The sequence below is a fragment of the Sinocyclocheilus anshuiensis genome, unplaced genomic scaffold (genome assembly GCF_001515605.1).
Source record: "Sinocyclocheilus anshuiensis isolate Anshui unplaced genomic scaffold, SAMN03320099.WGS_v1.1 scaffold199, whole genome shotgun sequence".
In the NCBI taxonomy this organism is placed as follows: domain Eukaryota; kingdom Metazoa; phylum Chordata; class Actinopteri; order Cypriniformes; family Cyprinidae; genus Sinocyclocheilus; species Sinocyclocheilus anshuiensis.
The window spans coordinates 1952576-1975499 of NW_015552582.1; the positions used below are offsets into that span (position 1 = coordinate 1952576).

The 22924-nt window shown below is 36.9% G+C and overlaps 3 protein-coding genes across 3 annotated transcripts in view; 2 read left to right on the plus strand and 1 right to left on the minus strand.

Moving 5' to 3' along the window:
- LOC107665308 (phosphoribosylformylglycinamidine synthase-like) overlaps positions 1-2602 on the plus strand; it is a 14142-nt gene extending 11540 nt beyond the window's left edge. The window contains exons 24-29 of the mRNA XM_016456131.1: positions 225-432; positions 520-611; positions 837-951; positions 1203-1349; positions 1489-1629; positions 2068-2602. Of these exons, the coding sequence (XP_016311617.1) occupies positions 225-432; positions 520-611; positions 837-951; positions 1203-1349; positions 1489-1629; positions 2068-2375 (1011 nt within the window). The 3' untranslated portion in view covers positions 2376-2602. The remainder of the gene's footprint in view (positions 1-224; positions 433-519; positions 612-836; positions 952-1202; positions 1350-1488; positions 1630-2067) is intronic.
- An 897-nt stretch (positions 2603-3499) lies between these two features.
- On the minus strand, positions 3500-8051 carry LOC107665320 (E3 ubiquitin-protein ligase RNF170-like). The gene is made up of 6 exons (XM_016456144.1): positions 7986-8051; positions 6970-7036; positions 6020-6128; positions 5056-5129; positions 4486-4596; positions 3500-3990 (listed from the first exon to the last, which is right to left on the minus strand). The coding sequence occupies exons 1-6, from the start codon at positions 8012-8014 to the stop codon at positions 3685-3687; spliced, it is 696 nt and encodes a 231-aa protein (XP_016311630.1). The 5' UTR covers positions 8015-8051; the 3' UTR covers positions 3500-3684.
- A 1613-nt stretch (positions 8052-9664) lies between these two features.
- Positions 9665-22313, plus strand: hook1 (hook microtubule-tethering protein 1). The gene is made up of 22 exons (XM_016456134.1): positions 9665-9885; positions 11418-11503; positions 12093-12165; positions 12275-12325; positions 12628-12760; positions 12881-12948; positions 13049-13108; positions 13246-13329; positions 16128-16291; positions 16519-16659; positions 16758-16959; positions 17449-17559; positions 17640-17727; positions 18080-18146; positions 18619-18759; positions 18871-18958; positions 19137-19168; positions 19275-19357; positions 19576-19676; positions 19988-20089; positions 20233-20301; positions 20829-22313. Exons 1-22 carry the CDS (start codon positions 9841-9843, stop codon positions 20982-20984), a joined length of 2145 nt encoding a protein of 714 aa, XP_016311620.1. The 5' UTR covers positions 9665-9840; the 3' UTR covers positions 20985-22313.
- Positions 22314-22924: the final 611 nt, after the last annotated feature.

A 22924-nucleotide genomic window follows, 5' to 3' on the forward strand; every position in this document is an offset into this window, starting at 1 on the left:
TTGGCCACCATTTAAGTCCATTATATGGAGAAAAATCCTGGAATGTTTTCCTCAAAAACCTTAGTTTCTTTGCGACTGAAGACAGAAAGACATGAACATCTTGGATGATTTGAGGGTGAATAAATTATCAGGAAATTTTTATTCTGGAAGTGAACTAATCCTTTAAGTGTGCTAAATAAAAAGCATTCAATAACTGCTGATTTCTTCTCCATACTGTCTTGTAGGTCATAGTGAGTGTGTGTGGACAGGAAGTGCTGAATGAGCGTCTACCCACACTTAGGGCGATATGGGAAAGTACTAGTTTTCAACTGGAGCGACTGCAGGCTAATCCACTGTGTGTCCAAGAGGAAGAAGAAGGGCTTGCTTCTCAGACACAGCCATACCTCAAGCTCACCTTTGACCCCTCCCAAACACCCATCATTAAAGAGCTCTGTGAGACCATGAACCCATTTGACAATCACAAATCTTTCCCATATTCATACTTGACCTGTATGTTAAAATATTTGGCTTGTGTTTCAGCTTCTGGGAAACCCTGCGTAGCTGTTGTGAGAGAGGAAGGCAGTAATGGAGACAGAGAGATGTCTGCTTCTCTATTCATGGCTGGATTTGAGGTAAAGACACACCTACACAAAGAAAGATAAAAGTGTGTTTTTAAATATATATGCGTGTTGGAGTTTGTAGTAAGTACATTTTTTTATTAAAATAATTTAGGGATGATGCTTGTTCACTAAAAGCACAAATGCTGCTTGTTTGCTTTTAAAGTTTTTAATTTTAACTGCTAACAAGAATGAGTTTTTAATTTTGACATTTGACCTTTTCTCTTATATGATCTGTAGGTGTGGGATGTCGCAATGCAGGACCTGTGCTCAGGCTCTACGACCCTTGACCCCTTCCGAGCCGTGGTGTTTGTGGGTGGTTTTAGCTATGCAGATGTGCTGGGGTCAGCTAAAGGTGAAAATCACACTATTGCTTGTTGCAGCAATCATACATATCACTGCTGAACTGTATGTTAGTTCTGCTATATAATGATAACAAGCATTAACTCATCCCCACCATTAAATGTACGTATGACCTTAGATTTGTGACTCAGATCATAGGTTATTTAGTACTGGCCTTGCCACTCTGCATACTGAAATTGACTGGCTCTTAGCACTTGTTCTCTAGCTGATCATCTAATGCTTTAACGTTTTGTTATTCATCAGGGTGGGCTGCCACAGTGACCTTTAACCCCAAGGCTCGTGAGGAGTTTGCTCGCTTCCGCAACCGTGATGACACGCTGAGTCTTGGAGTGTGTAACGGATGTCAGCTTATGGCTTTGCTGGGCTGGGTGGGTGAAAGAGAGGATGGAGGTGCGAGATAAACCTTTTAGTTTAATTTGTAAATCCCAGTCATAGCCTCAAGAATTTACCTAGTTTCTTCTCTCTGACTACTCTCACTGTATTTTATTTAAATAAATTAAATATTTTATTTTATTCATTTTTATTGTAGGTTCTGATGTTACTCTGACCCATAACAAGTCAGGTCGGTTCGAATCGAGGTTTGTGAGCGTAGGTATCCTGCCCTCTCTGGCCATCATGCTTAAGGGAATGGAAGGATCTGCTCTGGGCGTTTGGGTCGCTCATGGAGAAGGTTAGAATTATGTTCATCGTAACACTGTACTTTCCAAGTGCATTTACCTTTACTGCAAGTGAGGTCCAAAAGTCTGAGACCACTAGAAAAAAAAGAGAATAATTTTTTTTTTTTTTTTTTTTACGTTTTAAAAAATATAATTATTTTCATCATAAATAGAACTGTAATTTTAAATAAAAATGTTTATTTTATTTTTTAAACATTTTTTTAAATCAACATTAAACTTAATTTGTGTTAAAGGTTTATTTTTCATTTATTTATTTTTTTAAATCCCAAAACTTATGCACTGTATGTTTGTTGGGTGTATTGTTAGGTAGAGGCATCATTTCGGCTTATAGTTAGATCTCTTTACTGACAAGTATACAAAGGCAAAAGCTCTGCAGTATGTGTTGTTCCTCTTGAGTGACTTCTTAAAAACTCCTCTCTTTTGTTCCACAGGTCTGATGCAGTTTCGTTCTCCTGAGGCTCAGAAGAAGCTTATCGGTGCCTCTTTGGCTCCTCTGCGTTATGTGGATGACTCGGGGACCCCGACTGAAATCTATCCTATGAACCCCAATGGTTCTGCACAAGGTGTGGCAGGCATCTGCTCAGCAGATGGCCGTCACCTGGCCATGATGCCCCATCCAGAGCGGGCCGTGCTGGGCTGGCAGTGGGCTTGGGCCCCTCAGCACCTCAGGGCATCACTGGAGGCCTCACCATGGCTTAGCATGTTCCGTAATGCGGCAGTCTGGTGTCAGAGCTCATAGAGATATGCTACTGTACAGTTGTGATAGACGACTAAACAAATAGGCCAACTAGACTTATTACAACTTATTAAAGGGATAGTTCACCCAAAAATAAATATTGTCATAATTGACTTATCCTCATCTCATTTCAAACCTGTATGCATCTTTTTTCTGCTGAACACAAAAGATACAGTATTTTGAAGAATGTTGATAGCCAAACAGTTTCGGTAACCTTTGACTTGCATTGCATTTTTTTGTCCATACAATGAAAGTCAATGGGAACCAAAATTGTTTGGTTATCAAAATTCTTAATAAGGTTTGAAATAACATGAGGGTGAGTAAATGACAGAATGTTAATTTTTGGGTGAACTATCCCTTCAAGACTCTTGTTAGAAAATTTTGGATGTTCTTAGATTTTTTGAAATCTTACATTACTACATACAGATCTAGTTTGTATTCAGGTAGAATTAACATGTAGAGTCCTGCTGGAAACTGATGCCTCAACACATACATGTCTAAATTCATAATGGGCTCTTTATTGAGCAATATTGAGATATAATACAAATTTAATGGCCGATTATCACCATTTATTATTTTTTTTAATCCAAAATATACATACCAGAAATGATTAACTGAGAAAAGTTTGATGAAACACTACACTCTAAATTTGTGCTACTTGAATTGCATTATCACAATTTTTTATATATATAAAAAGCAAAATATGCATTCCTGAAATTATCATTCCACTAAAAGTTTTCTCGATGAAACACTGCAAACACATTTCAAAGCATTAAATTCAAAGCATTTAATAAATTCCTGGTTATAAAACGTTTCTGTCATGTCTGTTGTGCATGTGCGCGCGCGTGCGTGCGTGCGTGCGTGCGTGTGTGTGAGTGAGTGAGTGAGAGATATGTAAGGCATAATGCACAGCATTAAAATCGTTTAATGCACATCTAGCCCTGCATTATCTCTTACTTGATGCATACCTGCCAGCCAATCAGAATCGAGTATTCAGACAGACTATGGTATAAAAAAACAAATAAACAATATATATATATATATATAAATAAATATTTATTAGAAACTTGCATATTTACAAAACCAAACTTTACATTTATTATGTACAATCTGTCTTCAATAAAACACCTTAAATTGTTGTTTTTAAAACATCAGAACTCCCCTCATCTAGTGCTGTATGTGTATTCTAGACGCATCATTGAAAATCCATGTTCAATAAGACCAAAGTGCAGCAGGTCATAACACTGTTAACCTTTGCCAACAAGGTTGATTAGTGTCATTTCAACATGCTAGTAAGCACATTATCGCTCTTCTACAACGAGTCGGTCAGCACACCCTGCGTGACTGAGTGCGTTCTTGTCCTCTGGGGCCCCATCTGCTGGTTGATGTTAATAATACAGATAAGAAGAAGGAAGACCACTACAAAATCATCCAGCATACACAGCACACTGCTCAACGGCCCAGGTAGTGTCTCCAGTGGGGAGGCCAAGGACATGGCAGCGCCAAATCCACAGACAGCCACCCTCAATAGAAACAGCCACAACAGGCCACCCATGTTCCCCAGCCATCGCACCAGAAAGAGCAGGAAGAGAGGTGTGTCGCACAGGTAATCCTTTACCTAGAAAAGAAAAGATGACAATCGTACTGTAGCATATGACCTAGCAAGTGCGGGAGGTGTATCTGTACAATAAAAACATGTCCGTGGGTGTCTTCCAACTGTAGAAAACAACTTTCCTGGCCTGAGGTTTCACAACATTTGTGGCATCAGGAACTAAAATAGGTGTGGTGATGTGATATAGTCCAGAGCAAATAAAATGATAAACTCTGCTGAGAAGTAATAATGGTAATTGTACAGATTTACTGGGAGCGGCACGAGTTTGTCAACAGAAAGAATGGTGTAGTTTTTCAAGTCAGCCGTCACCTGTCTTTCTGAGCATGGCAGTGTACAGTGCAATGTCCGATTACTGTAGCTACAATAACATTGTCTATCAGTCTGACTTCACAAAAACCAAACTTCATGTGTATGGTATGATTTCAGTCTGAATAAAACTGCTAATGACATTTTAAAAAGACAAATTATTGCTTTAGTCTAACAGAAAGCAAATGTTTGTACCTGTCTTGGTGCTCCAGAGTAGCGCTTGTTATAGTCTCTGACGTGTTTTAGCACTTCTGTCTCTTTACAGTCAGTTCTGGTCTCGCTGAAGAGATGGCACATCTTATTCACCTGAGAATAAAGAATAAAAGACAACAAATAAAATGAGAGCTTTGTCTTTTCTGTATGTATACACAGATATATACAGTAATTGTGAAATATTCATACAATTTAAAATCTTTTCTAATTTAAAATCTTTTAAACTAGTTTATTCCTGTGATGGCAAAGCTGAATTTTCAGCAGCCATTACTCCAGGCTTCATTGTCACATGATCCTTCAGAAATCATTTTAATATGCTGATTTGGTGCTCAAGAAAGATTCATTAGTATTATCAATGTTGAAAGCAGTTGTGCTGCTTAATATTTTTTTGTGGAAATCGTCATACAATACCATTTAAGTGTTTGGGGTAAGTAAGATTTTTAAAAAAGAAAGAAAGAAATCGTTTTATTCAGAACTAAAATGTAAAAAGACATCAAATAAAATGCATTTATTTTATTTTTTTCCAAAAAGTGTGCATCAGAAATCTCTTACCGTCTGTCTGCACAACGGACAGCTGATGGCATCTAACCAGGAGCAATGTTTCCAGTAAGATATCAGACATGGTGCTAGAGAGGGAAAGAGACAGAAGACAGATAAGCATGGGTCTCTCCTTTACCATGTGCCCAGTGCCATGTGCCAGAAATGTGTTGTTTTCAATAACAACAGCTTTTATTAGATAGATCTCATAAATGTGCTTTTCTACTGAAATGCATTGGCTTTGGTGATTCAGAAATGACATTTGGATTCCACCATTCACATCATGTTAAAACAACACAAAAATATGGTTTGTTGCTATTTATCTTTGGATTCAGGTAAATGTGGTAAATCATATTCAATTGATTTTTTTCTCAAAAGCAATTATTTAACATAAAGTAGCTGATCAAGTTCACTACTTTTTATTTAGCCTATTTAGTAGAGCTGATATGATTAGAAGGAATAATAAAAATAATAGTAGTTATTGAACAGGTAATCAAATCTAAAAGAGACATGCATGTGTATCAGCACATGTTTATTTTATTACTAATTATTATCTTTGCTGCTCTTTATTTCAGTCTCTTTAATGTGCTTATTTAAAGCGCCTGCGGTGGAAGAGTTAAAGTGTGATAGTACAACAGTTTAGAATTTTGTATTAACCTTGTAGTTTACTATTAACATAAATCTACAAATATTCCCTCTCTGAGTGTGTATTCACGTGATCTGGGTCAGGTGAGAGGCATGGCTATCGTAACTATGGCAACAGTATAATATTAAACTCCATAGGCAACACTGTAGAGTCACATGACCGGGTAAGTGTTGAGTACTTGCAGTGTAAATGCCCACCACCATCTGCTCTCTCACAGTTCACCAGTTACGCTAGTCTAAAGCACCTTAAGCTAAAGTGAACCACCATGATGATTTTATATATATATATTTTTTTTTTTTGCAGTGATGTGTTTTGAAGTAGGTTGACACGCACCACAGAAAAGATGCCCACAGTTGGTCTCTACAGGATAGCTGGCAATCTGTAAACACACGGGGCAGTGATTGTCCCTGTTGCCTGCTAGTAACCATATCTTAGGCAAATCCTGCAAGCAGGAAAATAACATTATTACTCTGAATTAATATTAACTTTTCCAAGTTCTTAGAGAAATACTACTTAAAAAAAACGCAATAAATGATGATAAATGAAATTTTATACTATGTATTTTATATAGGGATGCTCCGATCCGCCTTTTTTGCCTCCGATACCTAGGGTTCGGTATTGGCCGATACCGATACCGATCCGATACCAGTGACGTGCATCCGGTGTGCAGAATGATGTGCTTGAAGCCTGAAGCAACCTGGCGCCACAGCCTGCACACCGGATGCGCACATTGTACGTGTTTCGTGTTAAAAACTGCAAAGCACAAAGTGAAGAGAAATTGATGCGTAGTGTATTATATCGGTGCAACAGTTATTGAGCCTTTCTTTTTAACAGTTTTAAATTTCAGTTACTGTGTACGTTAAAAACTATTTATAGTCTTCTGAGGTTTTTTTAGGCAACCGTTATTTTAGAATATATCGCCTTATTGCTTCCATGGCGACGCGTCATGCTTGTCATGTGACACAACGCAGCCACAATAGATCTGTATGACACATGGATCGCTTTTATTTCGTTTTTCCTGTTTTATTCAAAATATTCACGTATGAATATCGGATCGGCGCATCCCTAATTTTATACAAATATTGCTCTGTTGCATGTGTCATTTATTTCTATGATAATGTATGACTTTGTAGTATTGCAGTATTTCACTGAAATACACATTTCTAATTGAAAATGCTACATTTGATGATAAATTATTAAATAAAATACACAATATAAGAATTTTACTAGTAGTCTAGTTTACTAGTAGGCCAGTGCATGTGTGTGTAGGAATGTGTATGCACCTCTCTGTTGTTCACGTGAGGATTGTGTGGCTGGCCTTGACTCCTTATCTTTGAGTGTAGAGAGCACCTTCAAAAGTGAGAGATGCAGTTATTAAAAAGCAATAGTGTGGATTTTATGTTCAGCCATTTTGTTGAACTGAGAGACTTCAAATCACAATGCAGGACTAGAGTTTAAAAGGTCATCGTCATTATATGTGCAACATGAGTTAAAACATCATCATTAAAGTATCATTACAGCTTACAGATTTTCTTTTGAAATTCTGAGTAAACTGTATTGGAAAGTACCTAATTCCTCTTCATTAGAATAAAAACATTTATTCATCTCAAGATAAAACCCGATTTTTTTTTTTATTACACTTTTTATCAATGAGTCTGGTCAGGCTAAGTCTGGAAGAGCATGTACGAAATCTAAATTTAACTGTCTGACACACCTGTTTGTTTTACTCATACCAGATAACGCAACATCAGACAGCCTTAAAGTACATCAGCCTTTGAAATATGTCAGTACTGAACTAATTTGCCTTTGATATGAAAAGAACTATTTGCATCTTATAGCTTGATATCATGCAGTTGTTATCTTGTACAGCAAAATTATCTGTAAAACAACACAACATTGTGCTCATGATCCCATGTGAAAGTATTTGAGAATTGTAGGACTGCGAGTTCAATTTAGAATTGAATAAAGTTAGACTGACATGACTGAACTGCCTGATGTCATAATATTTAGTGTCTGTGTGGTGCCTTTTATTGCCCCACAATACCATAACACAATTCATCTGCAGTCTCAGGACACTTCTTCATAACATGTATATTTTAAACAGATGCTGCATATCATTAAACTGTTTAAAACAGCATCTATATTATATTGATGTAACTTCCCAGTTAAATAATTTCCTTTGTTCATAAGGGCATCATTTCAACATTCAACTTACACAGCAGACAGTTTCAAATTGGATTAAAAACGTGCATAAAATATATTTAATACAAATCTAACACAAATAGTTTGTCTCACTCACCTGTTGTGGAAGCTGCGGCTGGTGGACATGTTTCTTGTTCGTAATTCAGTTGCTTTCTCTCGTGGAAGGCAGAGACTGGAATGCTTTCTTACTGCTTCATTGTACACAGTAAATTTGACAGACGGGTTAATCATTAACCAGGGCATCAGTCCCACATCAGTTCCCTTTTTTGGAGATTAGGTAACTAGACTAATTTCCTGTTGGATTTTTGAAATTCAGGAAACTTGCTTGCAATCTTACGGGCCTCTACAATATGTTAATGCATGTGAATATGTGTCAATTGACAATATTTGCACAAAGCCATGGCCATTTCTCGGTCTCCAGTGTTGTATTTTTGTCATGTGACCACTATCACAGGTTCAAAGACACAGGTTGTAAGTCTCCTCCTGCTTTAAGTAGGTTAGGTGTCTGGTTAACCTGTCAATGGTTTACCGTAAGTTTACACAATCTACAGCTGTCCCCTAGTGATGACCAAAGAAAGGCATTTCACTGGGATGCCTGGAACAATCATATCCAGGGCAATCCAGCAGATTAAAATAATCTATACCCTATAGGCTTATTATATTACACATGTGGATACTCAAATAGAGCCTATTATGTGTGGGTTAAGTTTCTTATATCTATCAATATTCATTATTGATAAGACAGCTCTTGTAACTTAGTTACCCAACTTCCAAACTGGCTCCATGCATTTGCCCTGGAGATTTCTGCTAAAAATTGCTCAAGCTAATATTTACCTTTCTCATTTTTTCCTAAACTGCAAGGTTATAGTGGCTGAAAATAGCATCTGTTGATCCACAAGGGCCTTGGTGGCACAGGGGTGGGTTAAAGACCCACGGCCCAAATGAGAACCTGAAGGCTGTCATGGTTTAAAGTCCAGTGTCATATCAGTCAAGGACTACTCCCACCAGTTACACTGTCTCAAGTTTTGTGGTTAACAGGTTGAAGATGCAATAGAAAAAAATATTTTTGGCTTATTTCTGACTGGCATATCCATTGAGCTTTAGTATATATTTTAATGTTATCAAATTATGTGGCTTTATGGAGAAAATGGAGTAAATAAAGGAAAGAGTTTATTTAAACTTTAATGGAATCCAGTTTATCTATTTATATTTATTTTTCTATTCTATCCATTATTATCTATTTATATATTATATAGATGTTTGCAATAAAGGCACTGATGTGTCTTTTATTTTGTATATGAAGTATTCCCACATGTGCTCATCCCATACTAGGTAAACGCATGTGACTTCGCATCACAATCTTGTCTTATTACAAAAAGGTAATAAAAGGCTTGAGAGATGTTAATGTTTAATGTTTAACAACAGAAAACACAATCGTCTTTGAAAACTGTGAGCTGTTAAATTAAAACAAATAAAATGTCAGATTTAAAAATAAGCACTGAAAAATGATAATGATTTACATTCATGGTTTAACACAATTGTTGTTGTTTTTTTTGGAACATGATTGAATGGTTTCTAGCTGGTCATAGCTGTGGTTTCCATAGTGTGGAAACCTAACGATTAATTTACACCAAATGATCCGTGTTCACTGCTCTGCCAGGCTCCTCGGATCTCTGTTTTGATTGGCTACACGGTGTCCTGAACTCAATACACCATTGGTGTTTTATTTCTTGCTGTTGCGCTCTTGATCCGTCAATCCCCCAATCCTTATAAACGCAGCACGCGCTGTCGCGGCGAACATTCACGAAGCCTTTACGTATCAATTAGTGCGTAGACGCAATAGACGTGAACGTAGGGCTGCTGAGAGCTAGGCAAATACACACGCAGGTGGGGAAGGGACGCGCATTGTTGACAGGTGGACGGAAATATTTGTCCGATCGTACAGAGGAGCTATGGATTTAAATAAAACGGTGCTGTGCGAAAGCCTGATTATTTGGGTAAGATCCTATCTTTTAGTTTAGCTCTAAAGGTCACTGGAATCAGGAATCGTTTATTTATCTGCGATCAGATTTTTGACGATAGCGTTAATTTACCTGTCGCAGGTAGTCGTTTCCTTCGGGCACTATGTTCCAAAAATACCGGAAATAAGACATGTAGATGTGTGCACTTGCTCTTGTAAACCAAACGGGCTCTGTGGTGCATCATTACAACGTTAAAAAATGCATTAATTCCACCCGTCCAACACGCGACACCAATATATACAAAAATCATAACGACAAACCAGACTCAGAATGCTGTTAGACATGTAAACAGCACCAACAGTCACAGCCAACTCCATCCTCATCCGAATCAGGCGTCTAATCTGGTTAGCTAGAGTATTTGTGGAATGTGTTTTATGCAATCAGATATTCCCTGTCTCCGTTTAATATGATGGCGTTTTGATTTTTGACTGCGGTGTGTGATCGCATGCGGCGCGTGCTCGCGGTCCTCTGCATTTGGCTCTGATCCATGGCTGTGTTACACTGCGTTCACACCAGGGCCCCTTCTGAATAGTTTTTCAAAATGACCTATAAGATTCTAAAGCTTATAATGCCCCTGCTTATAATGGTTACCTGAATAGATGGCATATTTTAAATGCATTATTTGTTTGCTAGAATCCCAGAGTCCCATTTCTATAGTGATCTCTAATGCATTAGAGCTGCACACCCAAATCTGCATAATTTATGTATATGATAAAGTATTTTGTGTGTATATACTGTATATATATATATAAAGTTACTGGAGTTTATAAAAAATGTAATGCAGTACAAAAGATCTTTACTAAATATAAACCTTAACAACATGATGGAGCATTTTGTTAATGTTAATTGTATTCTTCTTTAGTGAGAGTGCTTTATGCTGTGTCAAAGCAGATTGAATGACAAAACTGAGATGTACAAAACCTCCAGGATTTTCAGTTAAATATACTATCACGCTGCGCCAGTAGCGATTTTGAAAGCCTTTATTGTACTAATGCAGGGTTTCCCAAATAAGGATTGACAAGTTGATGGGAAACTAATAATGAAATCAATGTAAAATTAACCTTTGTGCTATGCTGAAAATCCTTTTTCCCAATTTGTTGTTCCCAGTCAAAAATGACCGGCCTTTTAAAAATAGCTTGGATTTAATGTTTTTGTCACCTTGGATTTGGATCCAAGCACTTGTTTGTTTGTTTTTTACATTAACATAAGCATTTTTGGGGAAAAGAAAATCCTCTCTGTGTCAGAATGACCACACAACAATTAATCAAAATAAAACTGAAAGCTTTTTTTAATAATTACAATTAATAATAATAATATGACTATTATTAATGTGTCGTTCAATTTTTTTATATGTTAACAATATCTCAATATTGAAATATTTTGCAAGTAAGGGGATTATATGTAAAAAGACAAAAGAAAGTTTGGGAAACCCCTGTTGTAATGCATAGTGTATCATTGTTTATTATAGTACTGTATACGTTTGTTTCTTTTTTGTATGTGTGGCTCAGCTGCAAACCTTCAAAACCGCAGCTCCCTGTAAGACAGTGGAGGATCTGACCTCAGGGGCAGCCATGTCTCAGGCCCTGCATCAGATGTGAGTGTGTTTACGTTTACTTGACATTTATTCACTGGCAGATGCTTTTATCCAAAGTAACTCATATTGCTTTCATTGTATTTATTTGATTACCCATGACTTTGACGTTGCTAGCGCCATGTACTACCAGTTGAGCTGCAGTGTTTCTTTGACTCATTCATTCATACTTGACTGTGTTTTACATTTCTCACTCGCCCTTATTTTTCATTTCCCCGTTTGCTGTACTAAATCAGATTAGTTTTTTCCAGGTCAGCATTACAGATTTATATCTCAGCTTGTCAGTGTGTGAATATTTTATGACTTGCATTGAGTTGTGGGTAGTCCGCAGAGTCATATTACCTGAAACTGGTTTTTGATGTATATATTTTTTGCTGAATAAACATTCAAGTGTAGTGAAATTTAGAATATATTATTATCAGAGAGTCTGGAGAGCCTGAGAGTGTGATGTCATTCTGATCACTTTAAAGCAGGATGGGATTGGAACAAAACGTATTTGATTTGATTTTACCAACTGATCTGAATGAAAGCATCTGAAAATATCTGAATTAGATAAGACTGAACTGCACTGATCAATATATTTCAATTACAGAGATCCTTCATGGTTCAGTGAGAGCTGGCTGGCCCGCATTAAAGAGGATGTTGGAAATAATGTGAGACTCAAGGTAGATTTATTTTTCTTTTAGGCCTTGGTGCTTAAATCTAACTTGGAGAACATGCCAAATATAATGTGTTAGTCAAAGCTAAAGTCTTTGATTCTCTACATTTTTACAGATGAACAACCTCAAAAAGATCCTGCAGATGATGGTTGATTATTATAATGAGGTAAATGACACGATAAGGTTTGGTTTATTAAAATGCTTGCCTTCATTTGAACTGTTTCAGATGTCATCAGTCAGACTTTAACTCTCAGAATTTACCTTTCTTCTGACACAAAGCATTCTGAATTTACACATGCCTACAGTCAAATTAATTTGTAGTTGTTGGGTGGTTTAATGATATAACTGTTAATGCCTGCAATTTTTCTCAAATTTTATTTTATTTTTTATTTTTTCAAAGATACAATGACCATACCTAATCTGATTCATTCTAATAATGAATATGTGTTATGATCACTTTGTGTTCAGCTTTTGGCTCAAAAGATCACAGATTTCCCTCTGCCTGATCTGGCACGTGTGGTAGAGCAGTTTGATCACGTAGAGCTGGGACGCCTCCTACAGCTCATCCTGGGGTGTGCAGTCAAATGTGACAGGAAACAAGGTAGTTAAAGGAATAGTTCACCCAAACCCTTAAATATTGTTATTTACTATCACAATTTACTGCTATTTTCCCTGTGATGAGTGTATATATCATAATTTTAACCCTGTGTTTTTTGTTCAGAGTATATCCAGATAATCATGACCTTGGAGGAATCTGTACAGCATGTGGTGATGACTGCTATTCAGGAGGTCAGATTAATTTAATTCAGATCTATTTTTATGTGGTCATATATATTTTTTCATGTATAAAGAAAAACAGGAATTTCAATGCTTTTTGTATTGGTTACAGCTTATGAGCAAGGAGACTGTGTCTCAGTTAGGAACAGAACATCTGGGAGATGTTGAACAGGTAAGAAATACAGACATAGTATTTTAACATCATAGTATAACATCATCATATTGTCAGTTTGAGAACTGTCAGGAGTATTGATATTGTTGTTAAATGTAGTATCTTGTAGTATTGTTCAATGTTGCTGTTATTGGTAGTTAAAAAAAGCCTTGGAGGATCTGACTGAAGTCATGGCAGAGAAAGAAGAGCTGGCACAGCGCTGTCAGGAGCTCGACCTGCAGGTGAGATTCCAGTTTCAGTAAAACAACTGTCAAGGGTTTTGCATTAACCAAGATACAATAATATTAAGAATGTTAAAAGTCAAGTCACATTTATTTATGTAGCAGTTTATATAATATAGATTTCAAAGGAGCTTCACAGTAATAAACAGGAAAATAACAGTCTTAAAATTCATCAGTTATGAAATGACTTCAATTTCATTTGTAAAGCAGCTCTTCAAAAAACAGCAGCGTCATTAGTCAGCTCAATTTAGTTGACTCAATTCAGTTAAGTAACCATGTCATTGTAGCAAAGTTTATCTATTATGAGCTCAATTCCACTATAAAGCTGCTCTACAACTGTAGATACTTTTGTGACAGCCTTAAAGGAGACATATTATGCCCCTTTTTACAATATGTAATATAAGCCTCTGGTGTCCCCAGAATGTGTCTGTGAAGTCTCAGCTCAAAGTACCCCACAGATAATTTATTATATCATTTTGAAAATGCCTATTTTGAGTGGAAGCAGAAACACACTGTTTTTCGGGCCTGTCTCTTTAAATGCAAATTAGCTGCTGCTCCCCGCCCCCTTTTCCAGAATAGAGCTGTGCCATTACAGCTCGGACCTGTTAAAAACATCTGTTTTGGTTCTGATTATCATGTTTATCGTGCTGAAATCATGCGTTTTAAACCATATTCGTTTAAACTTCTGATATACGGTTTTCTGAGTGCACACATCCGAAGCACACGTACAGAAAGCGGCTGTCACAGCATGTGAGTACTAAACTAAGTTCTCATTCACACACAAGTTTATGTTAAAAACATACGAGTTACAAAAACAGTCCATTATGTCTGTGACAGCTGGGAAATAAATTGCACGTTTATTTTAGATCTGTGTGGTGCAGCAGTATACAGTAAATTAATCAATAAATCCACTGCTCTCTTGTCTCCTCTGAGGCTGGGACTCTAAATAGTGTTCTGTGCTCGTCTGTGCGGCCAAAGACAGAACAGTTAGCATGTTTTGCTCGAACTTTCACCATGGCATTAGAACTGGTACACCGTTGTGGCTTGCGAAATCAAAATGACAGCGCAGTGGGTGGAAACTTACAGATTAAGGGGCGGTAATATTATTATTTGCAATGTCACTAGGGGAGCGAAATCAGACGTGCTCGTTTTTTCAGAGGCTTCCCAAAACAAAATGACTGGGTTAATATTTTTCACGTTTCCTTGGTTAGTAGATGCACCGGGGACCTGATTATAGCACTTAAAACCTGGAAAAGTCAGATTTTCATGATATGTCACCTTTAAGTAAGATTGTGACAAAAATGGTTCATGCATAGAAACCAAAATAGCACATTAATAGTTATTATTATTCCTTGATTTAGATATGAATATATACAGGTGCAGAAATATTTACAAGCTGCCTACATAAAGGCATTGGTCAAAGAAATCCAGAGACAGTATTTGTTTTAGTGGCTATGTTTGCAGACTGTAAGTGTCAGCTCAGTGAACAGCATTTCTGATTTCTGCTGTTCTGTTCATTCACTTTCATGGATGAACAGATTTTGCCTTTGAGTGCAAGTATTTTTTGTCTGTCTCTGCAGAGGCTGATGTGTTTTTAGCTTTACAAAGAGGTGAAGTAATTTGTCATGTACAGTATTTCATTAAATATTTAGGTATATATTTCCCTTTTGGAAATTGTGGTAAATATAGTACAGTTAAAGGTGTTAATTTTCCTGTGCACACAAATGGGTTAGAAATTCATGTGTTGCTGATTCTTGACAGATTGAGTTGTAAAAGTATCCATGACCTATGAGAGGTAAGTCTAAACAAATGCATGATAACCTAGCCTAACTAAAACTAAAACACTGCGTTGCCACTAACCAATCTAACCACTGAAAAACTGGTCTTATCTGGGGGTTTTGTGTGGCAAAAAGAGCTCATGGGTTCAGTGCTGAAATTACTGGGTTATATATTGGCACGCACTCTAAAACAAGAATAAAATCCATTTGCTGATGTGGTGCAAGAGGTTTAACATGCGTAACATGAACAGTGGATTTGTTTGACTTAATTTGCAAATAAATGTAAAACTGAATAAATTTGGAGTTTATGTATTTATATACACAATTGTAATGGATAAATTATTTAATATTTAGTTTTGAAAGTGTTTTTTATTTTTGTTAGCTGCTTTATTTCCTTTTGTGGTAAGTAGTTGGGCAGCACAATGTTTTTTAAAATGCAAATCTAGTTGTATTCTCTTTTAATTCACAAAATAATCTTTACATCATGCGCTATATATACACTACCATTCAAAAGTTTGAGGTCAGTAAGATTTTTTTCAAAAGTAATTATTTTATTCAGCAAGGATGCATTAAATGGATCAAAGGTGACAGTAAATACATTTATAATGTAATATTAAGAAGTGTTTCTCAGCATATTCAAATGGTTTCTGAATGATCATGTGACGTGAAGGCTGGATTAATAATGGCTGTTGAAAATACAGCTTTGCCATCAAAGAAATAAATTACATTTTAAAATATATTAAAATAGAAAACATTCATTTTAAGTTGTAAGAATTCTTACTGTATTTTTGATCAAATAAATGCAGCTTTGGTGGGCATAAGATACTTCTTTCAAAAACATTAAAAGATCTTACTGACCCCAAACATTTGAACGGCAGTGTACATCGTACGGTACAACTCTACATACAAATTCTATGTTCAGATATGCCATATGTTGTATGTAGGTCATACATGCCTTGACACAATAAACATCAGGCTTTCCAGAAAGCCCTGATGTTTGACCTTTTGCCCTTTGAACAGGTGACAATGCTACAGGAGGAAAGGAACAGCCTCCTGGCAGAAAATGACGTCTTGACTGATCGATCCAGTCAGCTTGATACTTTTGATAACCCCAGCACTTCATCAGGGAGGAAGCACAGCCAACTACAACTACAGCTAGAGCAGCTTCAGGAGGAGAACTTCAGGTACAGCTTCATCTGACTACAGATCCCACATTCTCACATATCCAAACTAACTGGTCAAATATTGTCTGCAACTTGCTTGATATTAACCTACTGATGTTCTGAATATTGTTGTGGATGCATAAGTAGACAAGCATTGAAAATAGTGAACCAAGCTTGGGCAGAATTTCTCTATTTGAAATAGCATGCAGTGTAAATAATGAATGTGTGTGCATGTGTGTAATAACCAGACTCGAGGCAGCTAAAGATGATTACCGCATCCACTGTGAAGAGCTGGAGAAACAACTAGTGGAGCTTCAGCATCGTAATGATGAACTGACAAGCCTGGCTGAGGAGTCGCGATCGCTTAAAGATGAATTAGACATATTAAGGTGTGTGCTAGGTCATACATATTTTAAAAAGTAGTTTTTACCAGTATCCACTTTTGAGTGTTTTGGGAAGTCTTTATGATTAATTTGTGTTTGTTTAGGAGCTGCTCTGACCGGGCAGTCAAGCTAGAGGCCTCTGTTGAGACGTACAGGAAGAAGTTAGAAGATCTAAGTGACCTCAGACGGCAAGTGAAAGTTCTGGAGGAGAAGAATATGACCTATATGCATAACACAGTCAGCCTTGAAGAGGAGCTACGCAAGGCTAATGCTGCAAGAACTCAATTAGAGACATACAAGAGACAGGTATAAACATGCCAGCCATTTTAATTTTTAAGAATTATGAGAAAGATGTGTTTTTTTTGTTCAGTCATAGTCATCATCACACTACCGTTCAGTTGTTGTTGTTGTTGTTTTTTTTAAGAAATCGATATGTTTATTCAACAAGCATGCATTAAATTGATCAAAGACTGAAGTTATTGCTGCTGAAAATTCAGTTTTGCCATCACAGGAATAAATTACATTTTAAAATATATTATAATAGAAAACAATTATTTTAAATTGTAATAATATTTCACCAATGTTCCTGTTTTTGCTGTATTTTTGATCAAATAAATGCAGCCTTGGTGAGTGTAAGCGCCTTTCAAAACTTTCAAAAACATGAAAAAATGAAAATGTTTTGAACAGTGGTGTAAAAATGGTGACCACAATCATATTTGAGTATTATAGAGCATACACATACAACTTTAAGCTTGAAATCAAAAGATAACCATTACATTGTTTTTGGAACTTCAGGGTCAGGAGCTCCACAGGAAACTGTCTGATGAGTCCCGTAGGGCTGATAACCTGGCGTTCGAGATGAAGAAATTTCAGGAGAAATATGATGCTTTACTAAAGGAGAAGGAGGTAGCCAGGCACGTTCACCTGCAATTACTCATACACATGCCAAAACCTTGGGATAATTGTGTTTCTGTATGATTCATCAGAGGATCAGCATTGAGAGGGACACTCTCAGAGAGATTAATGAAGAGCTGCGATGCACACAGGCCCAACAGGACCAGCTATTACAAGCAGGTATGTTTGCAGATCCCACACCTGGAGATGTTGCAATATGCCGGTAGCAAAAGATTGCATTTGAATGAAGAATGTTACTCACAGACATGAATCAGTGCAGGTAGGCTCTGCTGAGTGCGATAACAGTTCCTCCTCCCCTGTGGTTTGTTTGGCATAGCCAATTTAAATTCAAGCAAATCTGCTAGTTCAGAGGCAGTACAGCCTGTTACATTTATATTCCGACCACAGTGCAGCCTTGAACCCAGCTCAAGTGATCTATCTGGGTCACTTCGCAGCTCAGTAAACACAAACTGAAAATTTCGTTTTGAAGATGGTATGAAACTTGAACTTGTGCATATTTCACACTTCACAGGAAAGTATCAAACAGGAAGTCCAAGCCATGATAACCTGGCAGCTGAGATGTTGCCCATTGAGTACAGGTATGATATATATAAGAGGTTTTTTCTAATTTAATATATTTCAAAATGCCATTTATTCCTGTAAGGGTAAAGTTGATTTTCATGTGATCAGTGTCACATGATCCTTCATAAATCATTCTGTTATGCTGATCTGGTGCTCAAGTAACATTTCTTATTATCATCAATATTGAAAACAGTTTTAAGATTCTTTGAATGGAAAGTTGGAATTAATTTTGCACAGAAATGTCTTCATATTTGGTAGTCTGATCAAATAATGAGTGAAGAACGAGTTGTTAAAATGGTTGTTATTACTACTGTTGTAATATCACACTGGAAACAGAAGGTCAATAGCAAGACTAGTATAGTACAGTAGCATGCCATTCTGGACCTAATGCCTTTGTGATTCACATCTTTAGTGCATGAAAAATCTTAGTTACCATCGTAGGACACCTATGTATTTGTTTATGTTGATTGTATATGTCTGCTTCTCCAGGGAGAAGTTCATCCGTCTGCAGCATGAGAACAAGATGTTGCGGCTGCAGCAGGAGGAGTCAGAGAACGAGCGCATAACTGAGCTGCAGGAGCAGCTGGAGGAGGCCCGGCGCGGACGCAGCCAACTGGACACTGAGAACAGGTACAGATTGACATAATACATCAAATATAAACTGACCGTACTGTGCAGTAGCTTTTCTACATATAAACATGCCTGTGTGAGAATGTGTTGTGCTGTTTTATGTGTATTAAGGTTAAACAGAGAAAGAATTAGTGAGCTCCAGCAGCAGGTAGAGGACCTGCAGAAGGCCTTGCAGACACAAGGAGCCAAACCTGAAGACGTAAGTGTGTGTTTGAGCCACTTGGTGGTGCTGTTTTTGCACATTTTTGGTCAGTGCTGCATGAACAATTACTTTGCTAAATGAGCTGGTCTTTGATTTCTTTCTGAAAGTGATGATACTGATAGTGATAGTGATACTTTTCATTAAAAAGTCACATTGCTTGTTTCCTTTCATACAGTCTCATCTGAAGAGGAAGCTGGATGCTCATATGTAAGTTTAGACATTTAATCAAATTTGTTTTCTTTGTTGTTTTAGCTATGTTTGAGCATCTTATGCACTTTCTGAAATGGATGGTCCTTATGTTTTTTTTTCCCAGGGTGCAACTGAATAAGGCACAAGATGAAATCATGAAGAAGAAAGAGCTGTTGGAGGACCTTCAGCCAGACGCTACTCAAACCAGTTAGCCTCTAAATTTTGACCTAACCTGATTTTTCACCCCACATTGCCTTATGCTTTTCATGACCTCATAGACAAAGACTGAATCACACTCACCCACTCAAACCATCAACTTTGTGTCAAACTGTAAACTGTGTCTAGAGTGATGTTATGATCTTCTTTGAGTCAAACAAATCATCTTTAAAGTTCCTCTCAGTTTTAAAGATAAATGTCACTTTCAGGTGTGAAGATGGATGAGCTGATGGCAGCGCTGAAGAAGAAAGATGAGGACATGAGGGCGATGGAGGAACGATACAAGATGTACCTGGAGAAAGCCCGTGATGTACTTACATTAACTTCAGCTCTGAAATACATAGCCTATTTTGCCACTGACTGTCTTATGCTCTGGTCTGTGTTACAATTTTGTAGCCATTTCAAAGTCCTTGATATTTTCATGTTACCGAATCATGTAAAATTAGGAGGAACTGATCAAAATTGTATGTAGTCTGTCATATTCTGCACGTCAGGTAACTACAGGTTTAATCAGCCAATATATGCGTTCTTGCATAATTTAAAGCTCTTTTACAAGCTCTGTTATATCAGAGAGTTATTACCCATATATTCCAATGATAATACATATTGTGCGTTTCTAAGGTGATTCGAGCTCTGGATCCTAAGCTAAACCCAGCCTCAGCAGAAATTCAGTCACTGAAAGCGCAGCTCTCTGAGAAAGAGAAGAGGATCATTGCTCTGGAGGTAAAGCAGCCATCTCTTCTCTGTTTTACATGTTATTTAGATCTAGCAATTTCAGACTTACTTTCTCACTCGCAATTTCATTCTTTTTGTTGTTTCTTTCTCTTTTAACTCCTGTCCGTTCTCATCCTCCCTTCTTTACTCAGCGGGAGTGTGAGCAGGCCAAACTGAGGGAATATGAGGAGAAGTTAATTGTGATTGCTTGGTATAATAAGGTATGATGACACGCTTATAGCTTATAGTGCATGGTGTCAATTCAAGATGCTGTTATTTATTTAGTTTAATTAAAGATTCTGTAAGCTATTTATTTGTTAAAGATTCTGCAAGCTATTTACTTATTTGTTTATTCCAATTAAAGATGCTTTTTTTGTCAGTTAAAGATGCTGCATTTAGTCATCAATTAAATATTGTATTTATTTATTTATCTGTCAATTATTGATGCTGTAATTTTGTTATTTAATTATGTCAGTTAAAGATGCTGCAAGCTATTTATTTTTAGTCAATAGAGAATGCTGTAATATTTATTTAAATAGAAAAAAGAATAAAATGTTCCTATTGTCTAATTGTTAAAACTGAATTAGTTGTCTAGCTGTATACTCTGTAAAGTTTAAAAGAAAAAAACTTTAAGCATTTTATTGTTTTCTTAATTGTCACCTTGTTGAAAAATCAACAGTGATTTGCTTTGTGTTCACAATATTTTATTTGATTGAATTTTTTTTGTCATATTGTGCAAAACGTACAGAGTTTGAATTTCCAGAAGATGGCAATCGAGTCACGGCTTAGCGGTCGATCCAACTCTATATTGCCACCCGGCCAGTCCTTCCTGGCTCAGCAACGTCAGGTGACCAACGCCCGGCGCACCATGTCAATCAACGTGCCTGCCCCTTCTTCCAAGTAACCTTGTCCTGAGTACCTCCCCAACTTCCTGCTCTTCTCCTCCTTCCCCTCACATGTACACTCAAGTGACCTTAAGTACACTTCTAAACAAGGGGACAAGCATGCCATGATGAACATTAGCGTGTCCCCATGTGCTCACTCTCTACGGTTACACATGTATAATAATGTACATAAGGGGCTGAACTCTGATGAAAGTTACTCAATCAGCACACTATGACATACAGTAGTAGTCCTTTTCACTTTCAGTACTAAACAAGCACCTGTAACAGTCTGCAGCAGGGTCATTTCTGAACCAGCATCCATACTAAAGGTCACAGGTCCATCCTTGTCAGGCTTACTCAGATTGTGCAGGAACAAATGCATTCAATGCGTCCTGTAATGGTAGCATGCATGCTTTTGCTAGAAATGACTTCCAACTATACACTATGCAGCCATGGAATATATTTGTAATCACGCAGGTATGTCTTATAAAACATTGAAAGTATATGCAGACTACACATTTTGGCCTAACCAATCAAAATATGTAGATCAGGATGACGATGTATTTGGTGCTGGACACCAGATTTCTTAGTTTGTTCCTATTAAAATGACTTTCTCAAACAACATTAAAAAAGACATGCATTTAATCATTCTAATTGATTAAATTTGAATCCAGGTGCTTCATTCAGCCAGTTATGGTATTTTATATTCAGTTGACTGTGATAGGACTCTTGCATGCTCTTTTAACAAGATGAAGGGCCTTTTTTTATCCACTTGATGTTTCCTGTCTGTGTAAAGACCTCAAGTATCAGGATTTGAACACCAGCACAGAATTATGGCAGGCCATAGGAAACTCCTGTGATGGCTTTGAATGTGCTGTACGCCACTCATTAAAAATATATGCCTGACTTGTGAAACATAGCTGCATTGTGAAATGGCTTTTGCTGTATTGTGAAAATCTGCCCCTGCTTAGGTTGACCTGACTGAGCTGTGTGCTAATAGACTAGATGTTGAGTTTCGAATAAAACACTCTGTTTGTGTTGGGAGATAATATTAATTCTGTTTTAAATAGTAAGGTTAATCATTACGGTTCTGATTTGTCTTTTCCGGTGTTTTATTCTACTAGGCTTTTTGGCCTGTGATGGATAAATGCTAATGTTTTTTGAAATGTTAATATTTATGTATGGTGTGTTCCAAGGAAGAACTCTTAAATTTGTGTACTCAATTTTATGAGCACTGTCATTGTTTGTGTGAGATAATAAATAATAAGATTGGATTCATATGGTATTAGAGTAATATTTGGATTTAAAGAGCACTTGCAGCCTTCATTTACTTGTGATGAATAAACAGTTTCGCAATCCTACTGCCTTCTAGCGTGTTAATACGGAAGTTCTAAGCGGCCATGCAATATTATTTTTTCTTCTTCTCGTTTTCTCGTTATAACGACTTAATTTTCTCGTGATATCGACATGAGTTGTTTTCTCGTTATCTCGACATAACGAAAGTTGTTTTCTCGTTATAACGAAAGTTGTTTTCTCGTTATAACGACATAACGAAAGTTGTTTTCTCGTTATAACGACTTAATTTTCTCGTTATCTCGACATAACGGGAGTTGTTTTCTCGTTATAACGACTTAATTTTCTCGTTATCTCGACATAACGGGAGTTGTTTTCTCGTTATAACGACTTAATTTTCTCATTATCTCGACATAACGGGAGTTGTTTTCTCGTTATAACGACTTAATTTTCTCATTATCTCGACATAACGGGAGTTGTTTTCTCGTTATAACGACTTAATTTTCTCATTATCTCGACATAACGGGAGTTGTTTTCTCGTTATAACGACTTAATTTTCTCATTATCTCGACATAACGGGAGTTGTTTTCTAGTGATCTCGACATGAGTTGTTTTCTCGTTATAACGACTTAATTTTCTCGTTATCTTGACATAACGGGAGTTGTTT

Coding starts and splice junctions, on each gene's coding strand:
- LOC107665320 (XM_016456144.1), bottom strand. CDS start 8,014: ATGTCCACCAGCCGCAGCTTCCACAACAG. Junction 6,129..6,969: donor CTCACGTGAACAACAGAGAG/GTGCATACACAT, acceptor TCCTGCTTGCAG/GATTTGCCTAAGATATGGTT. Junction 5,130..6,019: donor CTGTGGGCATCTTTTCTGTG/GTGCGTGTCAAC, acceptor TTCCCTCTCTAG/CACCATGTCTGATATCTTAC.
- hook1 (XM_016456134.1), top strand. CDS start 9,841: ATGGATTTAAATAAAACGGTGCTGTGCGAAAGCCTGATTATTTGG. Junction 13,330..16,127: donor GTCAGGAGCTCGACCTGCAG/GTGAGATTCCAG, acceptor CCCTTTGAACAG/GTGACAATGCTACAGGAGGA. Junction 19,169..19,274: donor AGGAAGCTGGATGCTCATAT/GTAAGTTTAGAC, acceptor TTTTTTTCCCAG/GGTGCAACTGAATAAGGCAC.